The sequence below is a fragment of the Idiotropiscis lumnitzeri genome, chromosome 9, assembly GCF_059441095.1.
Source record: "Idiotropiscis lumnitzeri isolate Australia: NSW breed Sydney's pygmy pipehorse chromosome 9, RoL_Ilum_1.0, whole genome shotgun sequence".
NCBI lineage: Eukaryota > Metazoa > Chordata > Actinopteri > Syngnathiformes > Syngnathidae > Idiotropiscis > Idiotropiscis lumnitzeri.
The window spans coordinates 6,236,455-6,263,158 of record NC_142399.1 but is presented as its reverse complement, the minus strand read 5'-3'; the positions used below and the strand labels follow the sequence as shown (position 1 = coordinate 6,263,158).

Here is a 26,704-nt window from a genome sequence, read left to right as displayed (position 1 = left end):
ATCATATACACGTCGGAGGTAGTATCAGAGCCGTAACAGGAGGTGGGATTGTGGAAAAAATAAAGTGGGAAGACCTGACACACACTTCTCCCGCCATATTGTGTCAACGCCCGTCCTGATCATCTGTTAAGGCTCCGCTACTAACCATTTTGTGGACTCATCATGTGCAAGAGGCAAAAGACACTGAAGTGAAAAAACAATGAGGAGCACATGTTAGGTTACAAACATGAAGGCATCGACGCCTACAGACGGTGTTACGGGGTGGTAGGGATGGGGCGGGGGATTTGAGGTCAGCGGGTTTGAGGCCACGCTTGAGCATCACCAAGGCAACAAGCACAAAAAAAAAAAGAGTAAAAAGCGGTTGGTTAATTTTTGATCAGAGTCTAGCTGATGGTTAACGTGCGTGAAACCTTTGAGACGTTCGGCTAGCTGCGAGCTAGCTTTGACTTCACGTGCAATAAACACGGATGAAAGTGGGGGAAAGGAAGGGTCCAAGAGAGCAGCAAAAATATACAAAATAGTGGATTCCAAAGGTGTATTTCACACCTATAGTTTGCTCCAGTAGTGTCATCTCAACTTGGGTCTGACCACATCATCTTCTTCTCCTTTTGGTCAGGAGAACCTCAACAGGAAGTGCGTTTGGCTAACAGGCTAGCGCTAACAAACAAGTAACAAAGACAATCAAGAGAGGGCGCGGAATTCCATCAAGCTAGCCGTGTGCACTTTTACGTTTATATCTTGACCTGCTAACGCTAACTACCTCTGGTTGTGTTACTATTACAAAGTTTTGGGTCACATCGGATTCTTACAAGACTCATAAAACATACCAGGGAGGGTAAGAACTCCAGTTTGAGGAAAAGAAATGACAGAACTAAATGCTAAATGCTAAACATTCATGCGAAAATATATTGGCAAGAGATGTTACAGAGGTAATTAACTCAAGGGTTGATGACATGGCACAGAGAAGCATAAAAAAAGGTGGAAGGAAAGTGGCAGAGGAGGTTTAGTGTCAAGCAAACAAAGAGGGGGGGGGGGAATCAATTAAGTCAAGAATCTGGCAAGGCTGTGAAACACAGCGAATAGCGGAGTGCACTTTTCAGGGTACGGTAACCATCTATGATTATTACTTTTGTTCAGACTTGACCAAATGAACCACCTGGGAAGGAATCAGTTCCATAAAAAAGAAACAATTATACGCACTAATTTTAAATTCCGAAGAGAGTCAGCGGTAGGGTTGACAGCACAAAGAAGCGTGACAGAAGGCGTAGGGACCGGCAGAGGAGCTTTTAGCTAGTTTGCTTTTAGCATCTTAGCATTAAGCATCAAATGGGATGTGGAAGGCCATGTTTAGCGCTTACTTTGGCAAGTTTCTGCCTCCTTGATTTGCAGTTGGCTTGACAGGATTACCTTTAGCTACTCGGTTAGCTTCTTGTGCGAGCTGGACTTGGATATCTTGGGACTAGCATCAACTGCTACATTAGCTTCTCGCAAGAGCTGCTCACGAGTTAGCTCCACTTTTAGCAACAAGTGGGTCCATAAATATCGGGACATGGACAGCTACATCTTGGTCCAAGTGGTGTGATGGCGAGGAATAGCTTGGCGCCGGTAAAACAAGGCAAGGAAATGCAAGACAAACACAACAGATGCTAACTGAAGCGCAGCTTAGAAGAAGACACGATGTTGGTCCACACTGGGAGTCACTGAGGGAAACAAAAAGCAAAAAGGCCACGTGCAGTGACGTTCCTATTTGACCACCATGGGGCAATTTCTGCATTAGCTTAGCCACATTTTGGCTAATCCCCTGCTCGAGTTTGTCTTATCTTAAATAGATGCCCCCTTTTGTGGGGGTGTGATGCTACAGTAGCTTGTCATCCAAAACTCAGGCAAGGACAAAGTCAATTAGCATAAATTAGTGATTACAATAGTACAACCTCTACGCTTCGATGGCTATGTACACAGTCCGCCGATAGTTTTTCCCCACTTTCTCTCGCTTTCTTGTGTCTTGTATTGATTTCTTTAGCAGCCTCTGCGGCACTCGCAGCGTTTCCAGAGTTGATGACATCACAGCATTGGAAGGAGGGAGGCCACTCAGGGGTCCTCTGTGGTCTTGAGAAGCTCCATCAACGCGCCCACGGCTCCAAAGTAACCCTGACGGGGGCCACAGGAGCGTGTTTATTTAATTTAGCAGCTTGTTTCTAAACAAAATGCCTCAATTGGCTCTTTTTGATGGATTTGAGTCCGTCTGGTCGAGACGTTGGACAAGAAGAAGCAAAGCGTGAGTGACCATGCGGACCGCTATGTTAGCTAGCCGCACTAGCCACTAGCTAGTTCCACGGCCATCAGACAACTTTTTGTGGGGGGGAAAAAAAGGACTGGAATTTCACTGTTCTCTGATTTAAGTGAGTCCAAAACAAAGAGCATTGAGTGACCTATGTTAGCTTCTCATGCAAACTGCTAGCTCGTTCCATTTACATACACGATAATCGATTTCGTCTCAACCAGCTTTGTTTCATAAGAGTCTTATGTTGTCTTGCTATGTTCAAAGAGTACGCGATTGAATCCTAATTAAAAATGGTTGAGTGCAGCTTTGGTAAGTTATTGTTGACTTTTTACCTCATGTTCTAGGAAGAGTGCCCGCAGCTGTCCTTTGGACCAGAAGTCCATGGCGTAGGCCAGCAGTTTGGTGGACACCGTGTTGATGCGCAGAAAGTTGCCCACAAACACCACACGCTCGATTTTCTGCCAATTTAAACATTTCCTGATTGTCATCAAAATTATAATAAAAGTCATATGTACATCATTAAAAGTAGATAATACGTCCATGTGTCATCAATCACAAAAATAAAGGCGCAAAGTCCAATGCCATTTTCTCGCCACATGGTGGTGTAGGTGAGCTAACTCATCAACAGATTGGAGGATTGGAGAAACCATGACAGAGTAGGTACGGGAAAACAGTCAGATTGTTTTTTTTTAACACCCCAAAAATAAAACTACAATATGCGTTTTCCTACCCAAAATAAATACATTTAAAAAAAAGAATTATGTGTTATTTAACACATTTATTACAATTATTGCTGGATTATTTTTTTAAAAATACATACTATTTCATCTGTTATCTATCAATGTATTTTTGCATTTATTATTATTATTAATGATTTTTTTTAATTTCATACAAGATGCATTACATTATAAATATAATTCTAAATGTGTTATTGCATATTTAAAAATATATTTTGGTTGAATGAAAAAAAAAAAAATCCAAATCAATAATGAGTCTAATAAATATTCCAGTCTATTCCTATATTTTAAAAATTAGCAATTTTCCACCCTATTTCTGTGGCGTGTGAACATCTGCTGCATCTCTGCTTGCCGTGATAGCCCTGTACAATGCTGCTTGATCGCCATTGCCACAAGGCAACACTGTAAAGAAGCCCACCGCACGCAGAAAAGTCACAAGTCCTTCTGTTTTACTCCTTCATAACACACCGTTTACCTCATTGACAGCGCACATGCGTGCGATGGAGCCGATGTTATTAGTGATGGTGACCAGCGTGGCTCGGGCCAGGTCCTCCTTGCTGATGGTGTCTCGCTTCTCTTTGCCCATCATGTGACCAAAACTGAAGAACAAGAAGATCACATTCAACGTGCCGGATTGTGTTGTTTTTGACACATCAACAGATAACAACGCAGCGACAGAGATAAAAAATGGCCGTGTTTTTGGTCAAACTTTTGATTTACAGCTCAACCTTTGATCTGAGTTGAACGCAGATTACCAGGCAAAAAGTCTAACTGGGGTTTGTGTTGTTTGCAGTTACCGCATTTTTACCAGGCTTTGCACTGTTTCCTGAATGTTTGCTCAGATGCATTGTATAAAACGCCGGTTGCACTCACTCACCTGGACGCCACAGCCGAGCCCTGCAGGCCGAAGCGCTCGTAGTCGCCGCCGTAGATGTCCTTGACCAGCTTGTCCACGTTGGTGGAGTCGCCCTTGCTCGCCATCTCCAGAGCTTCCTCAAACGTCTCGCAGCCCGTCAGCAGGCAGCAAAGGCCGAGGAAGGTACCACCTCCCAGACTGGAGGGGGAAAGAACACAAATGAATGACTGAAATGGTTTTATAGTTTATAGTGTCCATTCAACAAATATTATTTTTATGCAGTTGATGTCTCGCGGATTCACAGTTTGTCATTTATGAATTCACCTATGATTTTACACCCAAATATTGATAAATACATAAAAAAAATATATATATATGCGAGTGCACAGGACAGAATCCAGCTACCAAGTTGTCACTTAACTCATTCATTGCCATTGACGGATAAATACGTCATTCATTCTTTTTACAGCCCAGGTAAAATGAATGCACTTTTTGGCTTCTATAGCCGTCATCGGCAGTGGATGAGTTAAGTGCAATATTATTATTTTGATATTTAATATAATTTATTTCATTTTATGTTCAGATTATAAATTCCTATATAAGTATATCTAATAATTCAGAAATTATTTAGTCGTATCTTTGAATTGAATTAAACATTATTATAATTTAAAAATTTGATATTAGATGATACATACTTATACACATCAAAACAATTAAAAAAAAACTGAAAATCCAAGCGCAACACTAGGGCGTGATGAAGAGACATAATTGGGAAAGGAAAAAAAAAGGCAACGCAAATACCTGCGAATCAATACTTCCTTTAATTATGTTAAAATAAACTTGATGACACATGACACCTCACCTCAGGCAAAACAGCAAATCCCTTGTATGATTTTCCTGTTACCAGGAACTTGTCTAACCAAAATCATTATCACAATTAATTCAATTACATTTATAAATATGACTGAGAAAATGAAGATGTTGACAGGGACCAATTTGAACTACTATAAGTAATGTGGTAAAACTTCCCATGTGATGACATAAATGACTTCTCTAATCTTATCTTATCTGTTGCGTAATGCAAGGAGATATTACATAAAGACGAGCGGCGTAAATATCTTAACTATGTTCACCTTTAGCATGTTTTCTTTGTGACAAAGTGGCTTTGTCAGTCATATATTAGACAGTGTGGGGAAACCTTAGCGCTTTTAATCTCAAAAGACGTTTTTAGGTGTTCTTACCGCATATCTTGACCATATAGTAATATAAAATACACAACTACTGTACTAGAATTTTGACTATAGTACAGTAATAAAGAGTATCTTATATACAGCATAAAAATTTGTTTTTATTGTATGATATATATATATATATGTATAATTAATAATACGGCAAAAGATAGTGAAACTATGCATAATTTAAACACCACTGGGATTAAATAGAGGCGAGTAGAATTCATTGTACTTAAATAATTAAATGAAAATTAACTCCAAACAAGTTAAATAACAAATGTACTTAAATAATTTTTTTTTTTTAAATGTAAGCGTCAATCTTTAGTACACTCAAGTGACCCTTTAAAGAATAAATGCAAATGTACTTAAAAGTTAAATATAACTGAACTGTAACTGTACATTCATCTGCATCTCCCTTCATTTTTTGGCAGTGCAATGTTCATTCATTCTAATATGCAGTATTACAATTTATGTTAAATTAAATGTATTTCCCTTGTATATTTTTAGAGAAATTATGCTTTCACAGACCACCAAAGGAAGCCCCTGTACCACACTTTGAAAATCAGTGAAGTGTTCCTAATATTCTATTCTTCCTAATAGGAGAGGATATCATCCTCTTTTATGTGCCTATCCCTAATAAACCGCTCAAAGGCACTGACCTGGTCCCGGTGACGCGTTTGTAGTCATCCTCGGAGTAGACGGCCAGGATGGAGACGCCGGAGCCGATGTTGACCAGCAGCATTGGGAAAGGGTTGTCCAGCGTGCACTGCTGCTTGACGCAGCTCTGTGTGTCCGAAGGGTTGTGGAAGTAGTAGCACTCGGGGTGGCCGTTGAAGCCCACCCGGTCCATGAAGAGCAGCCCGCGGATTAGGCAGTCCAGCTCATCCAGTTTCAGCAGCTCCAGTTGGGCCAGCTGGACAAGAACGCAGGATAGTGTTAGGGTTGAAATGGAGAAAATAGCATTCTCTAGCTCAAGCTGTACTTTTATCCAGATTCTCACCCAAATAACACATCTGTTGCTGCTTTGATAACTAAACATAAAACAAAGAGAAACACTTTGTCTGACAAGTCTGCTAGCTTAATGCTAACACACAAAAGGCTACCAAAAAGAGCATCAACATTGCAGTGATATAACTAAGCTCTGCCTGGCTGATTCAATTGGCCGATATTAGCTCGTTTAAAATTCCTTTTTTGGTCGATATTTATTTATTTTTTACACACATAACGCATAACAAACACCCCCCCCCCCAAAAAAAAAAAGCAATAACATGTGTGGCTAAGCATCTGCTAGCTTAATGCTAACACAGAAAAGGCTACCAAAAAGAGCATCAACATCACAATGATATAGCTGAGCTCTGGCCGGCCGATATTAGCTCATTTAAAATTCATTTTTTTGGTCGAGATTTATTTATTTTTACACATTTTAACACATAACAAACCTTCCCCCCAAAAAACAATAACATGTTCTGTGGCTAATCAAACAGTAAAACTTTAGCCTAGCGAAGGTTTGCTAGCTCGATGATAACAAACAAGACAAGAAAAAACAAGAGAAAGGCTACCAAAAATATCACCAATGATGTGGTGATATAATTAAGCCCCGATCTATTAATCAGCCCGCCGATTAGTTCTTTTAAAATCTTCTTTTTCTTGGTTTACACATTAATTAACACTTTACAACATATGTCTAAAGATAATGACATTCAACTCAGCGCATAAATCGGCCCATTTTTGATGACTTTTTCTCTCTGATGTAAAGTTAAACAAATATAGCGAACCATGCCTACTGATGTTTAGCCATATCGTGGATTTTTCCCCAATATTTTTTACCACTTTTTTTGTGTTTGTTTTTATCCCCTCATTATCATAGAAAACACATTGAATGTTTATTAATGCTTTTCGGGAAGAATTTTCTCTCCAATCAATTCTAAACGGCCTTTCACGGTCCCTAGGACATGGCGTGTCTGTGAGGTAACACTCACGGTGCGGAAGTCGTCCTCGAACTTGTATGCGCCGCCGCCCGTGGCGCAGAGCGTGGTGTGCAGACTGGAAAAATTCTTGTCGTGGCCCATCTGGATGAAGCGCGGCATGGCCTGCGTGGGGAAGCGGATGAAGTGCAGGTTGCCCGTACGGCCGCACATGGTCAGGTTGCGCAACTCCAGGTGGACGTCGCGTACGCCCGTCTTGCCTGGCAGAGGGGACATCGTCTCACACGTCCGTCCATAATCGTGTGCACGGTCAAATCTCGCCTATTTGTCAACTTTTGTGAGGAGCGTAACTAAAAGCATTCACTTAGAAACCCACGAAATGGTGGATTTTTAAGCGATGTTTTTTTTTTTTAAATGAATTTTTTGACACTATACAGCCAAGTCGAAAATTTTGAGTCACATGCCTTCAGTGTATTGTCACATTTAGGTTCATAATTACGGCGATGCTGTTTTATGTTTGCCCCTCTTTAACGTTTCACACTCAGGTGCACTGTGTGTTTGTTTGTCTTTTTTGTTTTTACCATAGGCTACATTTGAGGTAAGGTATCTGCGGATGGACTTGAGGTTCTCCACCTCCTCCTGCTCTTCTTCCGCCGTGATGTCCACCGGCTCAAAATAGACCAGCTTGACTAGCGTGCCGCCGATGTCCATCCCGAACCATGGGAATGCTGCCGGGAAACAAAGGAGGATGCGTCATTTCTTTTCATCTCAACTACAACAAAAGGCTATCGAATAACAAAAGGTTATCTCGTGTGACACGGGTTGCCGGTGGGTATAAGGAGCACAACCTGCTCGTCGGGTTGCCGAGAACATGGAGTACTGCGCGGTTGCCATGGAAACAGACAAGACTCCATAATCGCCATCAATCATCCTTCTTTTTTGGTTGTTTTTTTTACACGTCTCTGTGGTCTTCATTCCAATATCTTCTAATCCCAGATTGATGAAAATTGACAAATGAAAATTTTTAAGACTGTGAGAAAATTGAATTTTATTTAATTTCAGTACATTTTCAAGAAAGTCAGAATTTTACAAAAAGTGTAAAAATCTCCCGGAGGTAACGTAAATTTTTTTGAAAGTATGAAATGATCATTTTATTATAATAAAATGGTAATAAGGAAAAAACAAATATTCTAACTTCATCCTCAAAAAAAAGGATTAAGGACAACAACTTTTATCATATAAAATGATTTATGTCATATCAAAAATTCCTTGTCATATGACATATAAATATATATTTTATAAATATTTATAAATTATTATTTTCCTAAAATTGACATTTCTTTCCCTCTTAAAATTTGGGTTTCTTTCCACATATTTCGACTTCATCCCTATTAAGATAAAACTTCATTCTCATTACATTATGACTTTTTATTTTATATACATAAAACTAGGACTGTATTGTCACAAATTTAAGACCCTCATAATAGTCTAACTTCACTCCTGTAATATTACTTCACTTGTGCAATAGCTTCCTTTCTCATAATATTCAGACTTAATTCTCCTAAAATTTACATTTTTTTATCCATAAAACTAGAACTTTATGATCAACAGCTTAAATATTTTTCCCCACTTTTTATTATGATTTTCCCATAAAATTATCCTTTTATTCTTACAAGAGGATTATTATATTATTTTATTCTCTCTGCAAGTAAAAATCAAGGTGTAATACAATAGAAGAGTAAAAAAAAAAGCAAGAATAAAGGCGTGATTCTGAATACTGAGAGGGGGGAAAATTATAATCCTCAATGAGTAGAAGTTGTCATCGCTCCAAAGGAAGGAACTACAGAGTGTATCGTCTTTCTTTCACATATAATATTTTACAAAATACTGTATGTCTTAATATTTCTCCAGGGGGGCGCTGCTATTTTTAGAAGCAGCACAAGCATGTCGATCAGATGCGACGAGACTCGACGCAGGCAACAGACATGGCGAAGGAGAGTGGCACAGGAGGGTTTGCTCGAGGTCAAGTGGAGCCTGTCATTTGTGTGGCGTGAATCCATGTTGTGATGACATTTCCACCAATTACAGCGCCAACAATGCAGAGCTTGTGCGCCTGCTAGTGAAAGCATGTTCACTATTTTGCAGGAGTGTCATAACTGACAACCTAATCACGTGCAGGTAAAAAAAAACAAAAAAAAAACAAAAAGAAAACAGATAAGCAGCACTCAGAGCAGGGGTGCCCGAGTCTGGTCCTCGAGAGCACCTATCCTGTCTGTTTTAGATGTTTCCCTCCTCCAACACACCTGACAAAAATGATCAGCTCACCAGCAGGTTTTGCAGAATCCTGTATATTTTGAGCAGAATTTTATGCTGAATATTTTACTCTCAAATTTTACTCACTAATCACTGTAAAATGCTGCGTAAAATTTACTATGAGAATTTTACACTGAATATTTGACTCTCTAATCAGAGAAAAATTCTTTGTTAAATTTACTCCGAGAATTTTACGCTTAATATTTTACTCTCAAATTTTATTGTGTTTAATAGTGTTGAGTTGTTCGTGAGCGATTCATTAAAAAAGAAGGAATTTTTTTTCCCATTTTTTTCCTCAAGTGATTCGTTCTGTTCTCGGTACATTCGAGCTCAGGAACGCGTATTTCGTCAATCATCGTGAACGGCCAATCAGCAGCCAGAGTCAGGTGGAGAAGCAATTCTACTGAAAACGATTCAGTGAACGAATCTTTTGAACGATTCTTTTTTATCAACTGATTCAGTTTACTAAAAACGACTGTCTTGCCCAACGCTGCTGTTTTCTGGGATCAAATAGTTTTTTTTTTACAGTAAACTGTACTCTACAAAATTTGCTGTGTAGTTCTTTGAGTTAACAACCCTGCTAGCTTTGAGAGGTAACCTTTGAGCTAGCGTCTGCAGCTCCGATTAGGTCCTTTAAGTTCCAGAAATCACACGCACCCTGCTAGTGGGGTTGTATTTTCAAGGGTCTGGACCATTAGGAGACATGCTAACCGCAGGAACAAGAAACTAAGTTGACTGGATAAAGTACGGTCTCAAGTAAAATCATTGGGGCAGAAGAAAAACCCTTTTAGAGTTAGTAGTTTCAGAAACCTTTGGGGCCAATCTGACCAGATCTGATCGACGACACTGAGAGACTTTTAAACCTATGACAACGTTAGGCCAATGGAATCTCTTTAGGGCCAGGAACTGCAGCTGCTAATTAGAAAACGTTTCTGGAAAATCCCTTCCCACGTCATCACAATAGCCCGGACAGGGCAGTCAGGAGATCAGGAGATTTTCATTTCCACCATGTTGCACCTGCTGCTCATGACGCAGCCAATGGATGAACAGTGTCCCGTTTCCAAACCCGGCCGGGTCACCTCGACTCTTGTTCCGCTACCCTCTCACCTACTGACCTGATCTCAGTTCTGTAAACATGAGCTCCCCCTCCCGAAAAAACACAACATCAAACAACAATGTATCAAATCCACATCACACGCACAAGTATGTCCTTGCAACAGGCAGTCGTCTCTTTTTTTTTTTTTTTTTTTTTTTTTAAATTTAGTATAAAGTATTAGGACCATATTGAACGGAAAAGTAAACACCCAAATAATTGGTGTTAATAAAAGATAAAAAATATAAATTATTTATTAAATATTTAAACCACATACCACAAACCGTGGTCCCATAGCATTTCAAACAAATTTTGAATTTTTGCCTTGACAAAAATTTAGTAATCGGGCTAGGATCCAAAAGAAAATCCAGAATTAATTTACATTTGCAAATGCCGAACTGCAACTATGCGGGGGAGCAATATAAAAAAAAAAAAAACAACACGTAATATTACCAAAAAAAAACGTTTTTTTTCCTTTGGTGACAAAATAAATGAATTCATTTTTAGAAGAAAAAAAATGCCCCAACCTAAAAAAAAATCATTAATTCATGCATGAAAACAAGACTAAAGTCTTAATCTTAAAATAGCATTGTCGCAAATTTAAAATAAAAAAAAAAAGAATGAAGTTTTAATATTACAAGAAAGTATCATTTTACAAGAATAAGGTTGCATCATGATTAGAAAATACAATACCTGAAAAACACGAGCTCCACATGTTTCTTTGTCGTTTGTTACTTCGTTGGTTACATTCATTTCATCTGTCATGACTGTGATTTTATTATCCTTTGCTTTAAAATCTGGCACAAAGTGTTGCTTGCTTGTTTTTGAGGTAATCTCGTAGCAACTCCACAACATAACTTGTTTCTATACAGTCAAAAACTGATATGTCATGCTTATCACCCGCACACACGGACAAACACACACACACAGAGACGTTTTGTCATCCAGACAAGGGTCAACATGACAAGGAGGAAGATTTGGGAGCGGGTGGCGTTTACGTCCATGTAGATTAAAACGACTGTTTGTGTGTAATAGCTGACCAATCTATATCCATGCTTCTTGATCAGCCTCTTCGCACGACTTTGCTTTTTCTCTTTACTTTCCACTTAACTAACCTTTTAAGCTCATCTTTCACTTGAGTCGTAAGAGTGATAAAAAAAAAAAAGCGGCTTGATTAAAGTGACGCACAGTAAGTTCAGTATTCGTCACATTCTGATTCACAGCTTGTTGACGTTTAACTTTATGATTCCATCAAAATCATTCACCGTCGGAACCTTGAACAGCGGCGCCTACTTCCCAAACCGAGCGAAATTATTCATCAACTTCCTGAGCGTCCCACCGATGACTCGAGGGTGAGGCAGGCGTCCGTCAAATAAACTAAAGTCAATAGTTGCAATTACCGCATAGTTATCAAGGACAAACAGAGGCGCCACGTTTAATTCCAACTACAGGCAGTGTTGTACAACAAGTCGACTGAGTCAGGATTCTTCTGAGTGCGTTTTACGGCAGGGCCCTGTTAGACATTTCTTGTTGGCGACAAAGTGCAAGGTTATATTTGACTCATAAAACAATCAGATTGAACAATAGAGTTGGCGACAAGCATTTATTGGACTGGCAAATTTGGCTGCAATCCATGACAATTTAAACCAATTTAAGGCTCTGTGTGCTGTATATAAGCAGCAGATTTTGATTTTTTTTTTTAATTAATTGTTCACTGCACGTACAGAATGATTTTGTACTGTGAATGCACATAAAGGTCCATAAACGGATTGTTAAAACAGTGCCTTTTAGCAACGGCAACAACTTTGCTAATTAAAAGAGAAAAGAAAAAAAATAAATCAATAAATCAAGATTTATTTCGCGTATTTTCTGAAGTGTAGAGTGCCCCTACTGGTGAAAGAAAAATCCACAGAAAAGCTGCACCGTTGTATTAGCCGCATGGTTCAAAATCTAGGAAAAAAATAGCGTCTTATAGTCCGGAAAAAAAAACATTGCATTTTGATGCAACTGCAGCGGCTCGGCTTCTTAAGGCTAATATTTTTGGGCAATCTGTCAAATTTATTAACTCGTTTCAAATGGTATGTTTTATTGGATTTTTCTAAATAGGAAAAGCTTTTAATTATAGCTGAAGAATTTTTTTTCTCTCTTTACTTTTTCATTTATCGGATAACTTACAAATAACTCAGTATTTTTCCATTTTATATGTCATGAAAACTGTTCCGGTTCACGCAAAAAAAAAAAAAAAAAAATATATATATATATATATATATACGTTTTGCAGTTTTTGACCCTTTCTGGACGCAATGTGAACCGCATCACAATTTTAAAACCAAGGTGACATGATTTTTTTGCCATCCCATTATGCTACTTCTTAACGACCAAATCAACAAAGGTGGCCAACTGGGTTACTTGTGCTAGCATCACTTCTTCATCTTCATCTTTCCGAGAGCCATCTCCATACTGAACTCTCACACACACACGAGACCACCCTAACCTTGCAAAACAGCATTGTGATGTGTTTCTATATGCCCTATTCAGTACTGAATTCCATTGCACTGTCTTCTTTATTTATCTAATTTATATATTTGTCTGTATTATTGTTGTATTGCACTGGAGAGGGGAGCCCTCTAATCTCGTTGCACACTTGAGTACAATGACAATAAAGGGATTTCTATTCTATTCTATTATATTCTATCTGTGTGCATTTAATACATTCATGGTGGAACATTACTCACATTACTTACGAAAAGGCAAAGATGAAGGCTGATGTACAGTAGGTTATTATTTCTTCCCATAATGACACCGACAATTACCGGCCTGGCATACAGATTACAGCAGTGTCATTTTTACTGGTTTGTATGAATAGCGATCGTTTTACGGAGTCGTTTTACAGACTTTTCATAAAAGGTCGAGGAATAAAGTTTCCCCTCTTATTCTACGTCATTTAAACATACCCTAAGGCTAATGCTATGAGATAAAAGAACGGCTTTTGTGCTAAAATGTGGAGCAGGAAACAAACATGGGGTTCAAAATCACACGCTTGAAGGGACAAACGTTCCTGTCGAAATGCTCTCAGTGGCATTTGGGTTCATCGGGATGGCGGACTGGCCTTCATCCAAAGATAACATGGCCATAAAAGAGGTGGTGGTGTGTAAGCGGGACCCCCGCAACCACAATTACGTAAGGGGGACGGTTCTTTGGATGTTTGCAGCTTGCTATTTAATGCACGTTCATCGTTGATTTTGGTTAAGTTGTCATTTGTCACCTGGAAGTCTACTTTGTGTACACTGGGATGGTTCCGGTCTTGAGACAGAATGTCACTCACACTTTAGTGAAACTATAACTAAATTAATGTAGTCGTGTAGCTGTAAAGAGGTTAAAAATAAAATCCCGAATTTTTTTTCACCTTTAATCTGATTTCCGATTTTTAACGATTTATGACTCCCCCAAAAATGATTACTCGCTCAGCCCCAAGCTATAGTAAAGGTTTTATAATGCATTCTTTGAAAAATATAGTTAGAAAGCAAAAATTGCCCCAAATACCTGAACAAAATGATGAAAATTATCTAGTTTGCGTTTATTATTTGTTAAAACAAATACGTTTTTAAATACATATTTGGTTGCCACAACTCCCACCCAATACACAACACTATATTAGTGACACATGATTTCCATCGTCAATCAGAAAAGAACGATTCACATAATGTAAAAAAAAAAATTAAAAATCACATTATACTGTTTTATACAGTAAGAATTATGACAACAATAAAACCTGTTTTGTGTGCTTAATTTCTTTTTAATCTTGCAACGAGGACAATCATTATTTCCCTCATATTATTCTTACACTTTCTCAAAGGTAAAACTTCTAAATGGTTGGCTTGATATGTGCCAAGCTTAACATGAATTTCAAAACATCAAACACTTGGAGTGACAGCATGCTGACATTTTTGCGGTTTGATGCGATACGCGATAAACTTGAATCATTATTTGAGACCAGATAAAAAAATTTAGTGTATGTGGCCAGTAGCTTTTTACAACAAAAAAAAATAAGTTATTTGGAGCTTTCCAGATGAAGAGAATATTTTTCAAGACTCACAGTTGCATTTTAAGAAAGACAGAATCATTAAAGAACAAAAGACATGTAAATACTTGTGCAAATGACAAGAATGCTACCACCTCTGCCTCACTTTGAGCCAGGAAATACCCTGCGATTATCAAGAAACTTTCAGAGCAAATAAAATGGTGAGGAGGGGGCAATCTGTTTGAAACAATAATAATGTAGTCTCGAACCAACTCACTGCAGTTTCCTTGAGAGTGGAAACACAAAATGCTAAAAGCCATGTACCCAGTCACACCCAGCCCCCCCCCCTTCCTCCGCCTCCTTTAAGTTCGGAATGTTGACAGTGTACACTTATCACCAAGCCCCTAAACGTGCAACAAATCTCTGCCAGCTGCACAATAATGGCTGGTTTTGTCACAACAACAAGCCCCCCTCTGTTCATCTCAATGATATGCCAAGAAGCGTCATACCGGAGAGACATAAAACCCTGTAAAGTCATTATTGTTTTAAACTTGGATTAAATATTAAAATGGTGAGAAAATATCATGTCCAGACGCATTAAAAATGTGGCAAAATACTACAAATAAAAAAAACACTTACCAGGTTTCTTTTGATTTCTCAGCTTCATAATGAGGCACAATATCAGCTCACGAACTTAAAACAACGGTCACAGAAGTGTACTAAAACTGCAAAACACTCAAGTGTAAAAGCCCACTCGTGTACTTTTCAATATTCTGCACTATTAAAACCCTCCCAAAGTTTTCAACTGGGTGATTATTTTCACTCACATTGCCCAGGAACGCTGGGTAAATACGGGGGCGTGGCCTTGTCCCATTCGCACGCCGGCTTGGAGACAAGAGTCGAATGCTGATTGGCCGCCCCAAGCCAAGCCCACTTATCAGGAGCTTTTCCACTGCCGGGTGTCGACCAATCAGAGCGCGGCTAACGCAGGCGAGGGTATATAAACGCAGAGAAGGCGATATCGTCTGACTGTATACGACACAGGTTGGTGATACTAGACTAATAAAACGATGAATATTCAACCACAACATGTTTGTACAGTCTTTACTTTTGCTAAAAAAAAGACAAAGTGACACGGCATTGTTGTGCAAATAATCATTGATTCGACAAACATTTGCTCCCAAGTGTGGCCCACACTTACGTGGTCTGTGCCGCCTAATCGATTCGGTCCTCCTCCGCAGCCTGGTCTTCTTGGCCGGCGAGCCGTTGCACTCCATATCATCCGCTCGGTGCATATGGCGACTGGTCTCGTACTGACCGCCGTCGCTGCTGCTGATCGAAGCGAGCGCGCCGCTGTTGCCACCGCAACCGTTGATGTGCCCGTTGTAGCTCCTCTGACTCGGGCCGTTGTTGACGTGGAAGGGTCCCGACGCCCCCTTTTTATCCACCATTGACTTTGCTTTATCCATAGCAAGCAGCAAGAGCTACCCAACCTGGCTTCCGCAATGGGAAAGCGAGTCTCTAAAACCGGGTAGAAATTGGCCTAGTCTCGCTGTAGCATCTACGGGTGCCGGGAAGCGAGCGGCAAGCGCAAAATTAGCCTAGCTTCGCTTTGGCAACTATGGGGTGAAGGTAACACGATAGCTAAATTAGCCTTAGCCTGCTCACTGTAGAAACAGCCGCGCCGTCCTCACAAATGAGCCGAACCGAACCCCTACCTGGCGGGTCGAACGCCTTCTATCGTGGGCGCATTTCTTGCCAGATAAAAAGCATTAGCGACGCTGATTGTTGCTAAAACAACACAGCAGTCGCTTCGAGGTCACTCGCGGTCATTTCACTACATTAACAAAACGACGAGAACCGGGAGACGGACCGATCGACTTCTGCGTTGTCCGTCGACGTCAGCAAGCGAGGCCGCGACAAAACCCGTTCACCTCCTTGGACCGGTTTTCTTCCTTACAACTCTGTCGAAACATAAACGAGTTCACTCTGCCTGCTCCGATCCGCGTTAAAAACGAGGGTGTATTTTCTCATGCAGACAGGCAGACAGGGAGTGCAGCTGCGGGGGGCTTTATTTATAAGAGCCGCTGTCATTCCCTGTGCTGCGTGTTGTGCACCCCCTCCCCTCTACATACCCGACTGATGTGCACAAAGCCGCCTGTCAACACAGAGTCGCAACATGGTGCTGTTATTGCATGCCAAAGCAAAATTAGACATTGATCGGTTCAACGCAAGAATACAAAGTACAATGCAGAAAAAAAAACGCTCGGTTCCAATTGATAAATTGACAATCACAAGGGATCTTCACGAAGCAATTGCCATGTTTAAAAAAAATGCAATGATCGTTTATTTTGCGCGTGCAAGCTTGTCGCGCAAATGGAACTGCATATGTTGTGGAAATGGATGGAAATGAGCATTTTTTTTTTTGCTCGCGCTTTTGCGCAATTTCATTCTTTAATAGCGGCAGAGTTTTTTTTAATATCAAGGTACCTTTCACCATCTGGCGTTGGGTTGAAGTAAGACACACAGGATAGCTCCTACTGCACACTAGTCAGAGGGGCCCACATGGGACCATTAAGTACAAGATATCTTTTTTTCCCCACAAAAATCAACTCAGTCGATAATTTAGTATTTTTTGTAAAGATTTTTTTGTGGGTTTGTAAAAAAAAAAAAAAATTCTGTGGGCCACCAGTTGACCATGCCCAGTATAATACAATCTTTTTTTAAAGCAGATATAGAAAATGTGACTCACAGTTGAAACATGGGCTGTCAGTAAATAATAATCAAATGGTTGCCATCAGATAAAAATGGAGAAAATACAATTTTTCTTTTAAATTGAGAAAAACAAACAGCATTGAAATAATGTTAAAAACGTTTTCTTTTGAGAAAACAATGCCCAGTGTAGTTTCAATGAAAAAGAAAATGACTTTTTCTGGGGTATGACCCTACACCCAAAAGTTATACGCTAGCTACTATCTAATAATAGAAGCGGGTTGTTCTCAGATAAATCTAAATAAGACCTGTAACCTACAAAAGAATTTCTCCCCCTTTAAAAAAAATTACCCAGATTTAATGAACGAACTTTTAGGAATTACTTAAATTTTAATGCACTTTCAATCATCACACTGTACTATGTTGTTCTCGTTAGTTCACAGAATTTGGCAGAATTTCCAAACATGAGTGGTCAGGCAAAACACATTCATCTTAACGGGATTTAATTCAACGTTAAGGCATTTCAGAGTAGCACAATCGTTATACAAAAAAAAACAGAAAATAATGAAATTGTCCCTGATCAGTCATATTTTCTGGAAAATTGTCAATATTTCCCAAATTCTACCAAGGATTGTAAACTTAAGAGCACAACTTTACAGTATTTTAATCAAAATCCCTGCACACCACATTATATAACTCAAATGATTAGGATTAAAATGAAACGTCCTTGTTCCTAAATCTGTCGCCAAGCAATTTGCTACCAGGGCAGTTGAGTACCATCCCAGCTGTAGGCGTTGCCCGTCTTTTCCACATCCAGCGCTTCTACGATGCCCATCAGGTATTCCACAGAGCTCTCTGTACTGAACAATTTCCCCTCGGGTACGTTCTTGTGATACGGTCTTGACAAATCTGTGTCTAATGTTCCTGGGTGCAAGGAAACACACAGCACCTGGGGTGAAAAGAAAATGAGCAAATCATTCGGCAGGCCATTGTTATTTTATTGAAAAATGCAAGTAAGGATAAATTACCTTGGGTCGACTGCGGCCCAGCTCGATGGAAAGATTTTTTGTGGCCATGTTTAAAGCCGCTTTAGACATTCTGTAGCTGTACCAGCCTCCAAGACCTTCAATGTAAAGAATGGTCATTAAGTGCACTCAAACACAATCATATATACAGGATGAAGTGGAACCTCAAAATAAGTCAGAAATTAAGCTTTGGATGGCCGAGTGGTCTAAGGCGCCGCGTTCAGGACCCAGTCTCCCCAGGAGGCCTGGGTTCGAATCTCGAATTTCCCCATTGTGGGACTAATAAAGGCATTATTATTATTATTATTATTATTAATAACATATAGTAGTTACTTTATTGTTTTTACCCTTTTAAAACAGTTCAAATGGTTTCAAATATTTACCATTGTCGCCAATAGAGCCGACTTTGGCTGTGACATTGACGATAATGGCGCTGTGCCGCTTGGCCTTGTCCGTCGGCTGTCGACCGAAGCCACCGCCGCCCTTTTGCAGGAGAGGAGCAAAGTACTTGGCCATCACTAGAGGACCCACAGTGTTGGTTGTCAAGGTAGCAATGATGCCCTAACCGGAAGAAAAACACAAATGTGGTGACAGCAGAACATAGGTTGAGGAGTAACATGTAAGTAAAGTGATGGAAAAATCAGCATTCATTCAGGATAAAATTGCATAAAAAGATGATGATTTAAGAAAAAGCATTTTTTGTGAATGGAGTTAGGGGGAGACATTTTATAATGAGGGAAATTTCAATTAAAACTGACGTTGAAAACACACACACAGTAAAGTATGAGCAACAAATACAGAGATGGAAAAAAATGATATTCACCCATACCACGCGACTTAATCTAGCAGGCAATTTTACAGCATTTGGACGTTGGCCCGCATGACTTTCGAAACAATTTGAAGGGCAAAAGTTTAATTATAAACAGATGTGATTTTAAAACCTAGAAGCCGAACACCATTTAAAAATTAAATGTAAATACAGCTATCAAACAATCAGGAAAACTAGATATCTAAGAATCAGTATTTTTGTCAATGGCGTTTAGTCCGTAATGTGAGACTTACTGAAGGGCGACAAATTTCAACAAAACTAACGCGACATTAAAATCCAGGAGCAGAGATATTCTTTGACGAGTAACTTGAAAATAAGTTGATGAAGAAATAAAGCATTCATTAATGTGAAAATGTGTCGAGGTGCAATTTAAGAAACAGCGTTTCTGTCAATGGAGTTTGGTGCGACTGTTTACATTTTCAAGCGAATATCATACATGTGCAGAAACATCCCTCAGGCTGGTCTCTCCTTTCCCGGAGGGGTGAAGCAAAGCAGACGAGTTGACCATCAAATCAAGCCGTCCAAAGCTCTCCTTCACCCGCTTGGCTGCCTCCCGGACGTCCTCCTCGCGATTCACGTCCAGCTGAAGCACCATCAGCCGGTCCGAGTGTTGTCCGACCAGCCCTTGAAGCTCTATGGCCCCATCCGGGTTCCGACATGTTGCTATAACACTTGCTGGGTGTTTATTTTTTAAAATATATTTGCAAAACTGCAGACCGAGTCCCCGACTGGCACCTTGAACGAGGGCCACGGGGGCCGCCATGATACCAGAATGACATAATGCTAAACAGAAGATAGTGAAACATGTTTGTTGCGTTCACGGTCGAAAAAAATCTTTGGGATTTTAAATTACTTACTTGTTCTCGAATGTGGTGAATAATACTAAACCACCTAGATGGAGTTAAAGCGTTCTTTTATGGATGAATATTCACAATTGTATAATATTATATTTTCACAGTCAATTGAATACTGCTCTCATTTCGTTTTGACGATGAACATAACCCGGAAGCAGAAACAGGTTAGAGTAGTTTGACTTTACCCGGAAGTATACCTTGGCTGCTTAGCAACCGGCGGACCAATGGGCGCGCGGCGTCGCATCGCAGCTGGTTAGCTTACTAGCTTGCTCGGCTAGCTAGCATTTACAAATCGAAATGATAATGGATAAAAAGGGCGCTTAAATGCCGCCCAGGGGGAAGGGCCCCCTCCAGCAGGTCCACAGAGAGGTGGACGACATGAGGGTGCAGGTTTGTCATAGAAAGGGCTCACTTTTATGACGTTAAACTCGAGAGGGTGTTTCGGAATATGTCAGAAACAAGCTAGCTTTAGCATCTAAACACTTTTTGCTGGATAATATGGCAATCATACAACCTGTAGACAGTTAAAAGCTAAACTTGCATATATTTTTTGTTATAGTTGTTCAAATGACACATTCTGTTCATATGTAGAGACGATTCACATGTGTTTATTTCTAGCTGGAGAGTCTGTTGAAAGATGTTAAGGGTGAGGTGGAAACCGAAGAAGAGTCCTTTAGGAGGTGAACGACTCCCCCTTTCAAGACTATTTAACACATAAATTAGTTATTTTTCCATGTGTGCTGTGTCTAAAAGTGTCACAAATTTAAACAGATGCCAAGAACTTCAGATATCCGCAGAGAAAACACTGAAGAATTTGACCAAACTGACCAAGGTGACAATTTTTACAATGTGCATTTAGGTTGCTTTGTTTCAGGACATTTATAGGTAACAATTTGTGTGCATTTTAGGCTGATGAGATCGCTCCAGTGGGCAACTACGACCAGAGAAAACTTGAGGAGCAAGGACGACTGCACAACGTCCTGGAGCAGCTGAACAAACTCTCGGTGGAGCTCTCGCCACCGGGACCCAGCACAGAGCCACCTACAGGGTCTGTAGCTTTACTCACTTCACCATAGCATGGTTTCTCAAGGCAATACCCCTCACAAAGTCATGGAATAACCTCATTTTTTATCATACAGTGATGCCCAGAAGGAAGTTGGTGGGAATGCAACTGAAGACAGTGATGAGGACGACAGCGATGAAGACACTGCCGATAAGGACGAAAGCCCCAAAAGCGAGAGTCATGCATCAACTGCGCCCCCGCAGTTGGTGCCCCCGCAGTTGGAGCCTTGCGTCTACACAGTGCTCAGTGATTTCAAAGGCGACCAGGAAGGAGATTTGGCTGTTCAGGTGATGTGATGTATTTATATTGGGGTTTGGAACATACCGAGAGTAGCTTCCAATGTTGTCCTTTAAACTTTTGTAGGACTCTCATTGATACAATTTATCTTTTTCTTGAAATCAAACAACTCTTTCAAACATATCTAATCCATATTATAAGTATAATAAAGTATAGAGCACATAGTGTCCTATTTTTTAATTATATTTAATGACAGTGCAACCGCGATAGCCCCCAAAGAAGGCTTAAGCTGATGTTTTCTGCAGAAATTTCTCAAGTCTCATGAGACCTCAGTTGATTAAGCGCCAAACTACAAAAAATGCCTAAAAATAAAAAAATACACGACAAAAACATTCAAAAAATGAAATGTTGGGGAAAAAAATATAAAAAATTTTCATACGAGATTAGAAAAAATAAAAGACTATAAGTAAACACTTTTTAAGAGACAAAAAATGCAGAAATATTTAAAAAAAAAAGTGTTTTTGTGTGTGTGAAAAAATATAAAATTAAAACTGATAATTACCACATAGAAAATAAATAGACAAAAGTACTTGACAAAAAAATACAATACAATATATTCCAGAAAACAGTTTAACAACAAATCTAAACTAGATAAAATTACACAAATATTGCAAAGAGAATAGTAGATTGAAAACACCCTAATATTAGGGATTAAAAAAATATAATTTCACAAATTTAATAATACTGTTTCTCTGCTGCTCCAGCGGGGTGACACATTGAAAATCATCAAGAAGACAAGTGACGGCTGGTGGCTTGCTGAGAATGCCAAAGGCGACAGAGGAGTGGTGCCAAGAACATACCTGAAGGTCTCCACTCACCATTCCAAATATTAGGCACAGCTGCACAATTTAATGAGACGCGGTCCAACGTTGACGTCATCGGCGTACAGGACGGTAACACTTTCCCTCCACACAGATTGGTTCTGTCCTCAACAACGACGACAAAGATGAAGAAGATGACGAGTCTGACGAGGCTGAGGAAGAGCAAGAGGATTCCGACGAGCAGGACAACGGAGAAGATGAGAAGCGGAGGTTTGATTTGAATTTGATTCACCTTGTAAAGCCACCGAACGCCCCCTTTATTCATTCATTGAAAACAGACTTGCTTTTACGCAGTTCCACTCCTCATTCCAACTGGTCCACTTTCAGAAAAGCTCTCACTGAGGTACAAGTCTGCACGTTCCCCAAAAACAACGACAAAAACAGGCAGGATATTTGTTTTGATTTCCACTTGCATGATTTGTGTTTGTATGACAGATTGACGCTACGGACGTCCTCTCCGCAATGGGCGCCATCCCTTCCGGGTTCAGGCCGTCCACTCTCAGTAAACTGCTGGTGGATGAAGGTTAGTTTTGTCTCGTACCGGTCCAAAACAAACTAACCGCTAACAGCTGTCAATTTTTGGTTGGACGAATATCTGCAATATATTATCAAGCCAGTATGAGTGATCGCTCAAATTTAATTTAACGAGGGCAGCAGGTGGCCTTTTTATCACTTGCTTTATCTTACCTGTTTTCCTGGTTTGGTCATGTGACATACCTAAGGTGGGCCATTTCTTACTAGCTGTAATGTCCTTTAATTCTACAAACCTTATAAGCAAATTAAACCAAATAAATGCTGCAGTTGCTCGACTTTTAATTTCATTTCCAAAATGAAGCTGTTAAATTTATTTATCTTTTTGGCTCATTGGCTAATTCAAAATGATTAGTACTTGCTTGTAGCATTTCCTAAAAATTGCAGTAGCTTATTTAAAAAAAAAAAAAAAAAGGAGCTATTCCTATAAAATGATTTGTTTCTTTAGGATGAGTACATTATCTTGTATACCCTTGCATGCTCTTCTTTTACAATATTAATATTAATATTAATGTTAATATTCATATTCATAATCATATTCATATTAATATTATTGTGTTTTTTAGGTGCCAAATACAGAGGAAGTCATTTCATGCAACCGGAGCTCAGCCAATCACAGCTCTCCTTCAGCGATCTCTTCCTGGATCCTGACACTGGCAAGGTGAGGAAATGTATAATTGTCATCTCTGTCAATTCCTTTCTTTTTTGCTGAAAACATTTAGCTTTTTTGCCTCTGACATGTTTATTCGAGTGACGTAACCACAGGACGTCCCGTCACTCTCTTTCTTCTTCCTGCCACGCAGGTGCGCCCACGACACCCCAGGACGTGCGTTTGCTTCACCCTGTGGAGCTGCAAGAGGATCCCCACACCCGGGGTCGGCGTTCAGGTTCTCAGCAGACACATTCGCCTCTGCGCATTTGATGGGAATCGGGTATGTTGACAATATTTTTTTTTTCATTATTGCAACACCAGTCGAAGCAGCCATTTTGGTCATTTCCAGGCATCCTTCAAAGTCATTTACTGCAATGGTTTGAAAATTTAACAGAAAATAATTGAGAAGCACTGTACTAGATAGATTTTTGACACACTAGTGAAACTTGTAACAAAACAGAAAATGCTGCTTTTGTTACCCTCCAGGTGCTGAGTAACATCCACACAGTGAGGGCCACCTACAACCCCAAAAACCCCAGGACCTGGCTCTTCTCCCCGAGGGTACGCGGGCGTCGCCTTTTGTACGTTGCAGACGACTTCTCGTTACACTGACGCAAGTCCTGTGTTTGTCGCAGACCACCGGCGTCCTGCCGGCCCTGCTGGACGGAGACTGTTTCCTACGCTGCAACGCCGACAACCCCGACCTCGGTATCCTCTTTGAGCTCGGCGTCACCTTCATACGCAACGTAATGACGAGAACTCAAGAGGGGAAATTGAAGGGACTGAGCCGAGCGGTCGTTTAAATGAGCGCTCTTTGCTGTGTTTTAGTCCACAGGCGAACGGGGAGACCTGAGCTGCGGTTGGGCCTTCCTCAAACTGAGTGACGCCGCCGGAAATCCACTCTCTAACAGGTACATACACACAGTCTCAAATCGTGGGTAACTTTGTCTTCTGCACTAAACTGATCCAGCCGCAGCTTTTACAAGAACAAGTAAAAGGACTTTCTTTCTGTTCTAAGCACTTTTTCAGACCGATCACAGTAGGAGTATACACTATTGAGTACTCAACTGATACCAATACTAAGTACCGATACCACTAGTAGTGGAATACAATGACAGATCCAGTAATTCTCAACAAAGACCTTTCTGTCTTCCTGACTCACATGATGATGCGCTGATGTGTCAGACAGCAGCAGTGTACCACCAACTACTGGCAAGGAAGACCAATTCAGTGTCAAATTTTTTTTTTCTGTCTTCACCCAATCCCCAATAAAAACAAAATAATAAATGAAGTTGAAAAAAACCCCCAAATAATTAAAGTACCCCAAAAACATCAAAGACATACTAAAAGAAAAGATCTAAAATGTGATATCTAAATGATAAATAATCTAAAAAAACAATAATAAAGAGATCATAATAAAAAAATAAAGTCATTAATACAATTGCAGCTAAAATGAATACAAATAAAACATGAAAAAAATGGTAAAAGTGAAAAATTAATCATATAAATTTATGTTTATGAAAATAATATGCAAATATGTTTTATTTTTTAATTGATTAAAATAACCACACAATTAATTTTTTTTTAAAAATGCACGCTATGGGGCAGACTGCTGCTTTTTGGGCACACCTCCGGTCATCCATTGTTGACTTGTGCTTAAAAAAGCGAGGATGTTTTCCTTCTGTAATCCCGCACGTAGGACCTATGAGATCTCGGTGAGCGGCGGCACTCCTTACGAGAAGGACGTCGACATGGAGGGCTCGCTCGCGCGGTCATGTAAGAGCAACGCACAAACCTGACCATTCGCCTCACAATTATTATTACTATTATTATTATCATCGTAAAATTGATTAGCATCTTCTTGTTTCTGGCAGCGGCTGGCGTGTTCCAGCAGATGCTCAAAGCACGACGTCTGTCCAAACTCATCGTCAAGTTCAAGACGCCCGGCAGCCGCATCAAGACGCAACTCAGGTGAGAGGGTTGACGTACGTGCGTGCGTGTGTGTGTGTAAATAAACCAAGAGTGTATTTTTTGTTTACAGCCTCCTACCCGACACGCTGCTGTACTGCCTTAGCTGCGTCCCTTTGCTGGCCATGTACCGGCAACTGCTGGCCGATGCGCTGCTGGTGGACCGGCCCACCATGCAAAACGCAGGTAACACACACACACACACACACACACACACACATTCTTTGTTTCCACAAATAAGCGTCACTCCTCGACTTTCTTTTGTGCAGATTTGATATTCAGTCCTGTGCTTGCCACTTTCCCGATGCTCGTGGACCAACCCGACCTGCTGGATACCCTTCGAGTGCGTATACAGGAAAACACACACTCACCATTCGGTGATTATTATTTATATAATGTTGCATTAGAGCAGCACTTTTCAGTGTTGTATTTCACTTTTCCTTTAAACAACTTTTTAAGTCTGCGTGTATTTTTAAAACATGCCCCCCCAAATTCTACTATGTTGAAAAAAAAAGGAAATAAAATTTACAGCAGTGTACATATTTAATTGTCAGTAAGAGGGCATATTGAATTCCTTTTCCTAAGTTGTGTACAAAATAGAAAGAATCAAATTCCACAATAATTATGCTGTTATTTGATCACAAATACTTTGCTAAAAATTTTTATCAAATAATTAATGGTATATAGCTAATTAGCTATTCTGTAATCTTGTTTTAAATTTTTGGTAGAAACTAAGTACAAAAAAATACTTTAAAAGGTGAATACTTCACAAATGACGTGTTTTTTTTATCAGAGTGCCTGGATGGATGCAGAAAACAACATGAAGAGGGCACAGAAGGTGTGTAGTACTTGTTTTCACCGTCGGAGGGAGCTCGGCTACCGTCTTAAAGTGTTCGCGTGTTGTTGAGTGCGTGTCCAAGCGTGTACTTGTTTCCATGTGTCTGTTTGCCTTGTGTTTGTTTGCGCGTAGCGAGACGAGGCGCAGGTGAAGCAGGAGTTTGCCAAAGCCTTCCGGTCGTCTGTGTCCTTCCTGCTGCACTTGTCTTCATTCCCGTTCCACCGTTGGGCCGACCCTCCCTCGGATGAGCAGCGATCCCGCCTCATCATCTCCTCGCTAGAAGCGCTCAAGCGGGCCCGCGGCCAATCAGGGAGCTTGGAGGTGCTGGCTGACCCCGCCCACACTCACCTGGCCTTTGACATCACGGAGATGACTTTTGACCTCCTACAGGAGGCGCGCTAGCGCAAAAGCGAGAACGCTGCTAAACCAAACCTTTTTTTTATGGACGTGTTAAAATTATTAAACGCACATGAATATTTTTGTAATGTTTTTATTTAGATGCCAACTGATGATAGCCTCAATACATCTGTTACCATTAAAACAATAAATACTAAATTGATTTAATTTTTCTTACTATGTCTGACAGTAGGTTAATACAAAATGTCTTTTGAATCTTTACAGTTTTTTTTAATATTATTAAACATTTAAAATCAGAA

At 40.1% G+C, this 26,704-nt stretch overlaps 3 protein-coding genes across 5 annotated transcripts; 1 reads left to right on the top strand and 2 right to left on the bottom strand.

Moving 5' to 3' along the window:
• Positions 1–745: 745 nt before the first annotated feature.
• LOC148330002 (pantothenate kinase 1-like) lies at positions 746–16,577 on the bottom strand. Of its 2 annotated transcripts, none has more exons than XM_088305320.1 (8): positions 15,660–16,577; positions 7,613–7,759; positions 7,086–7,291; positions 5,766–6,019; positions 3,896–4,072; positions 3,494–3,617; positions 2,614–2,739; positions 746–2,148 (listed from the first exon to the last, which is right to left on the bottom strand). In XM_088305320.1, the coding sequence occupies exons 1-8, from the start codon at positions 15,925–15,927 to the stop codon at positions 2,089–2,091; spliced, it is 1,362 nt and encodes a 453-aa protein (XP_088161446.1). In that variant the 5' UTR covers positions 15,928–16,577; the 3' UTR covers positions 746–2,088. The 2 variants fall into 2 exon arrangements, with proteins under 2 accessions (XP_088161446.1, XP_088161447.1); XM_088305321.1 differs by lacking the exon at positions 15,660–16,577 and adding an exon at positions 15,098–15,457.
• A 960-nt stretch (positions 16,578–17,537) lies between these two features.
• LOC148330001 (uncharacterized) lies at positions 17,538–20,025 on the bottom strand. Of its 2 annotated transcripts, XM_088305433.1 has the most exons (5): positions 19,882–20,011; positions 19,461–19,807; positions 18,579–18,756; positions 18,199–18,293; positions 17,538–18,119 (listed from the first exon to the last, which is right to left on the bottom strand). In XM_088305433.1, the coding sequence occupies exons 2-5, from the start codon at positions 19,785–19,787 to the stop codon at positions 17,928–17,930; spliced, it is 792 nt and encodes a 263-aa protein (XP_088161559.1). In that variant the 5' UTR covers positions 19,788–19,807; positions 19,882–20,011; the 3' UTR covers positions 17,538–17,927. The 2 variants fall into 2 exon arrangements, with proteins under 2 accessions (XP_088161559.1, XP_088161558.1); XM_088305432.1 differs by having other exon boundaries at positions 19,461–20,025.
• A 150-nt stretch (positions 20,026–20,175) lies between these two features.
• Positions 20,176–26,704, top strand: nphp1 (nephronophthisis 1). The gene is made up of 20 exons (XM_088305431.1): positions 20,176–20,268; positions 20,497–20,558; positions 20,650–20,710; positions 20,787–20,926; positions 21,018–21,228; positions 21,943–22,044; positions 22,154–22,269; positions 22,354–22,402; positions 22,495–22,582; positions 23,157–23,251; positions 23,394–23,522; positions 23,729–23,803; positions 23,878–23,988; positions 24,071–24,153; positions 24,942–25,018; positions 25,117–25,213; positions 25,284–25,396; positions 25,480–25,553; positions 26,004–26,048; positions 26,181–26,704. Exons 1-20 carry the CDS (start codon positions 20,203–20,205, stop codon positions 26,448–26,450), a joined length of 2,064 nt encoding a protein of 687 aa, XP_088161557.1. The 5' UTR covers positions 20,176–20,202; the 3' UTR covers positions 26,451–26,704.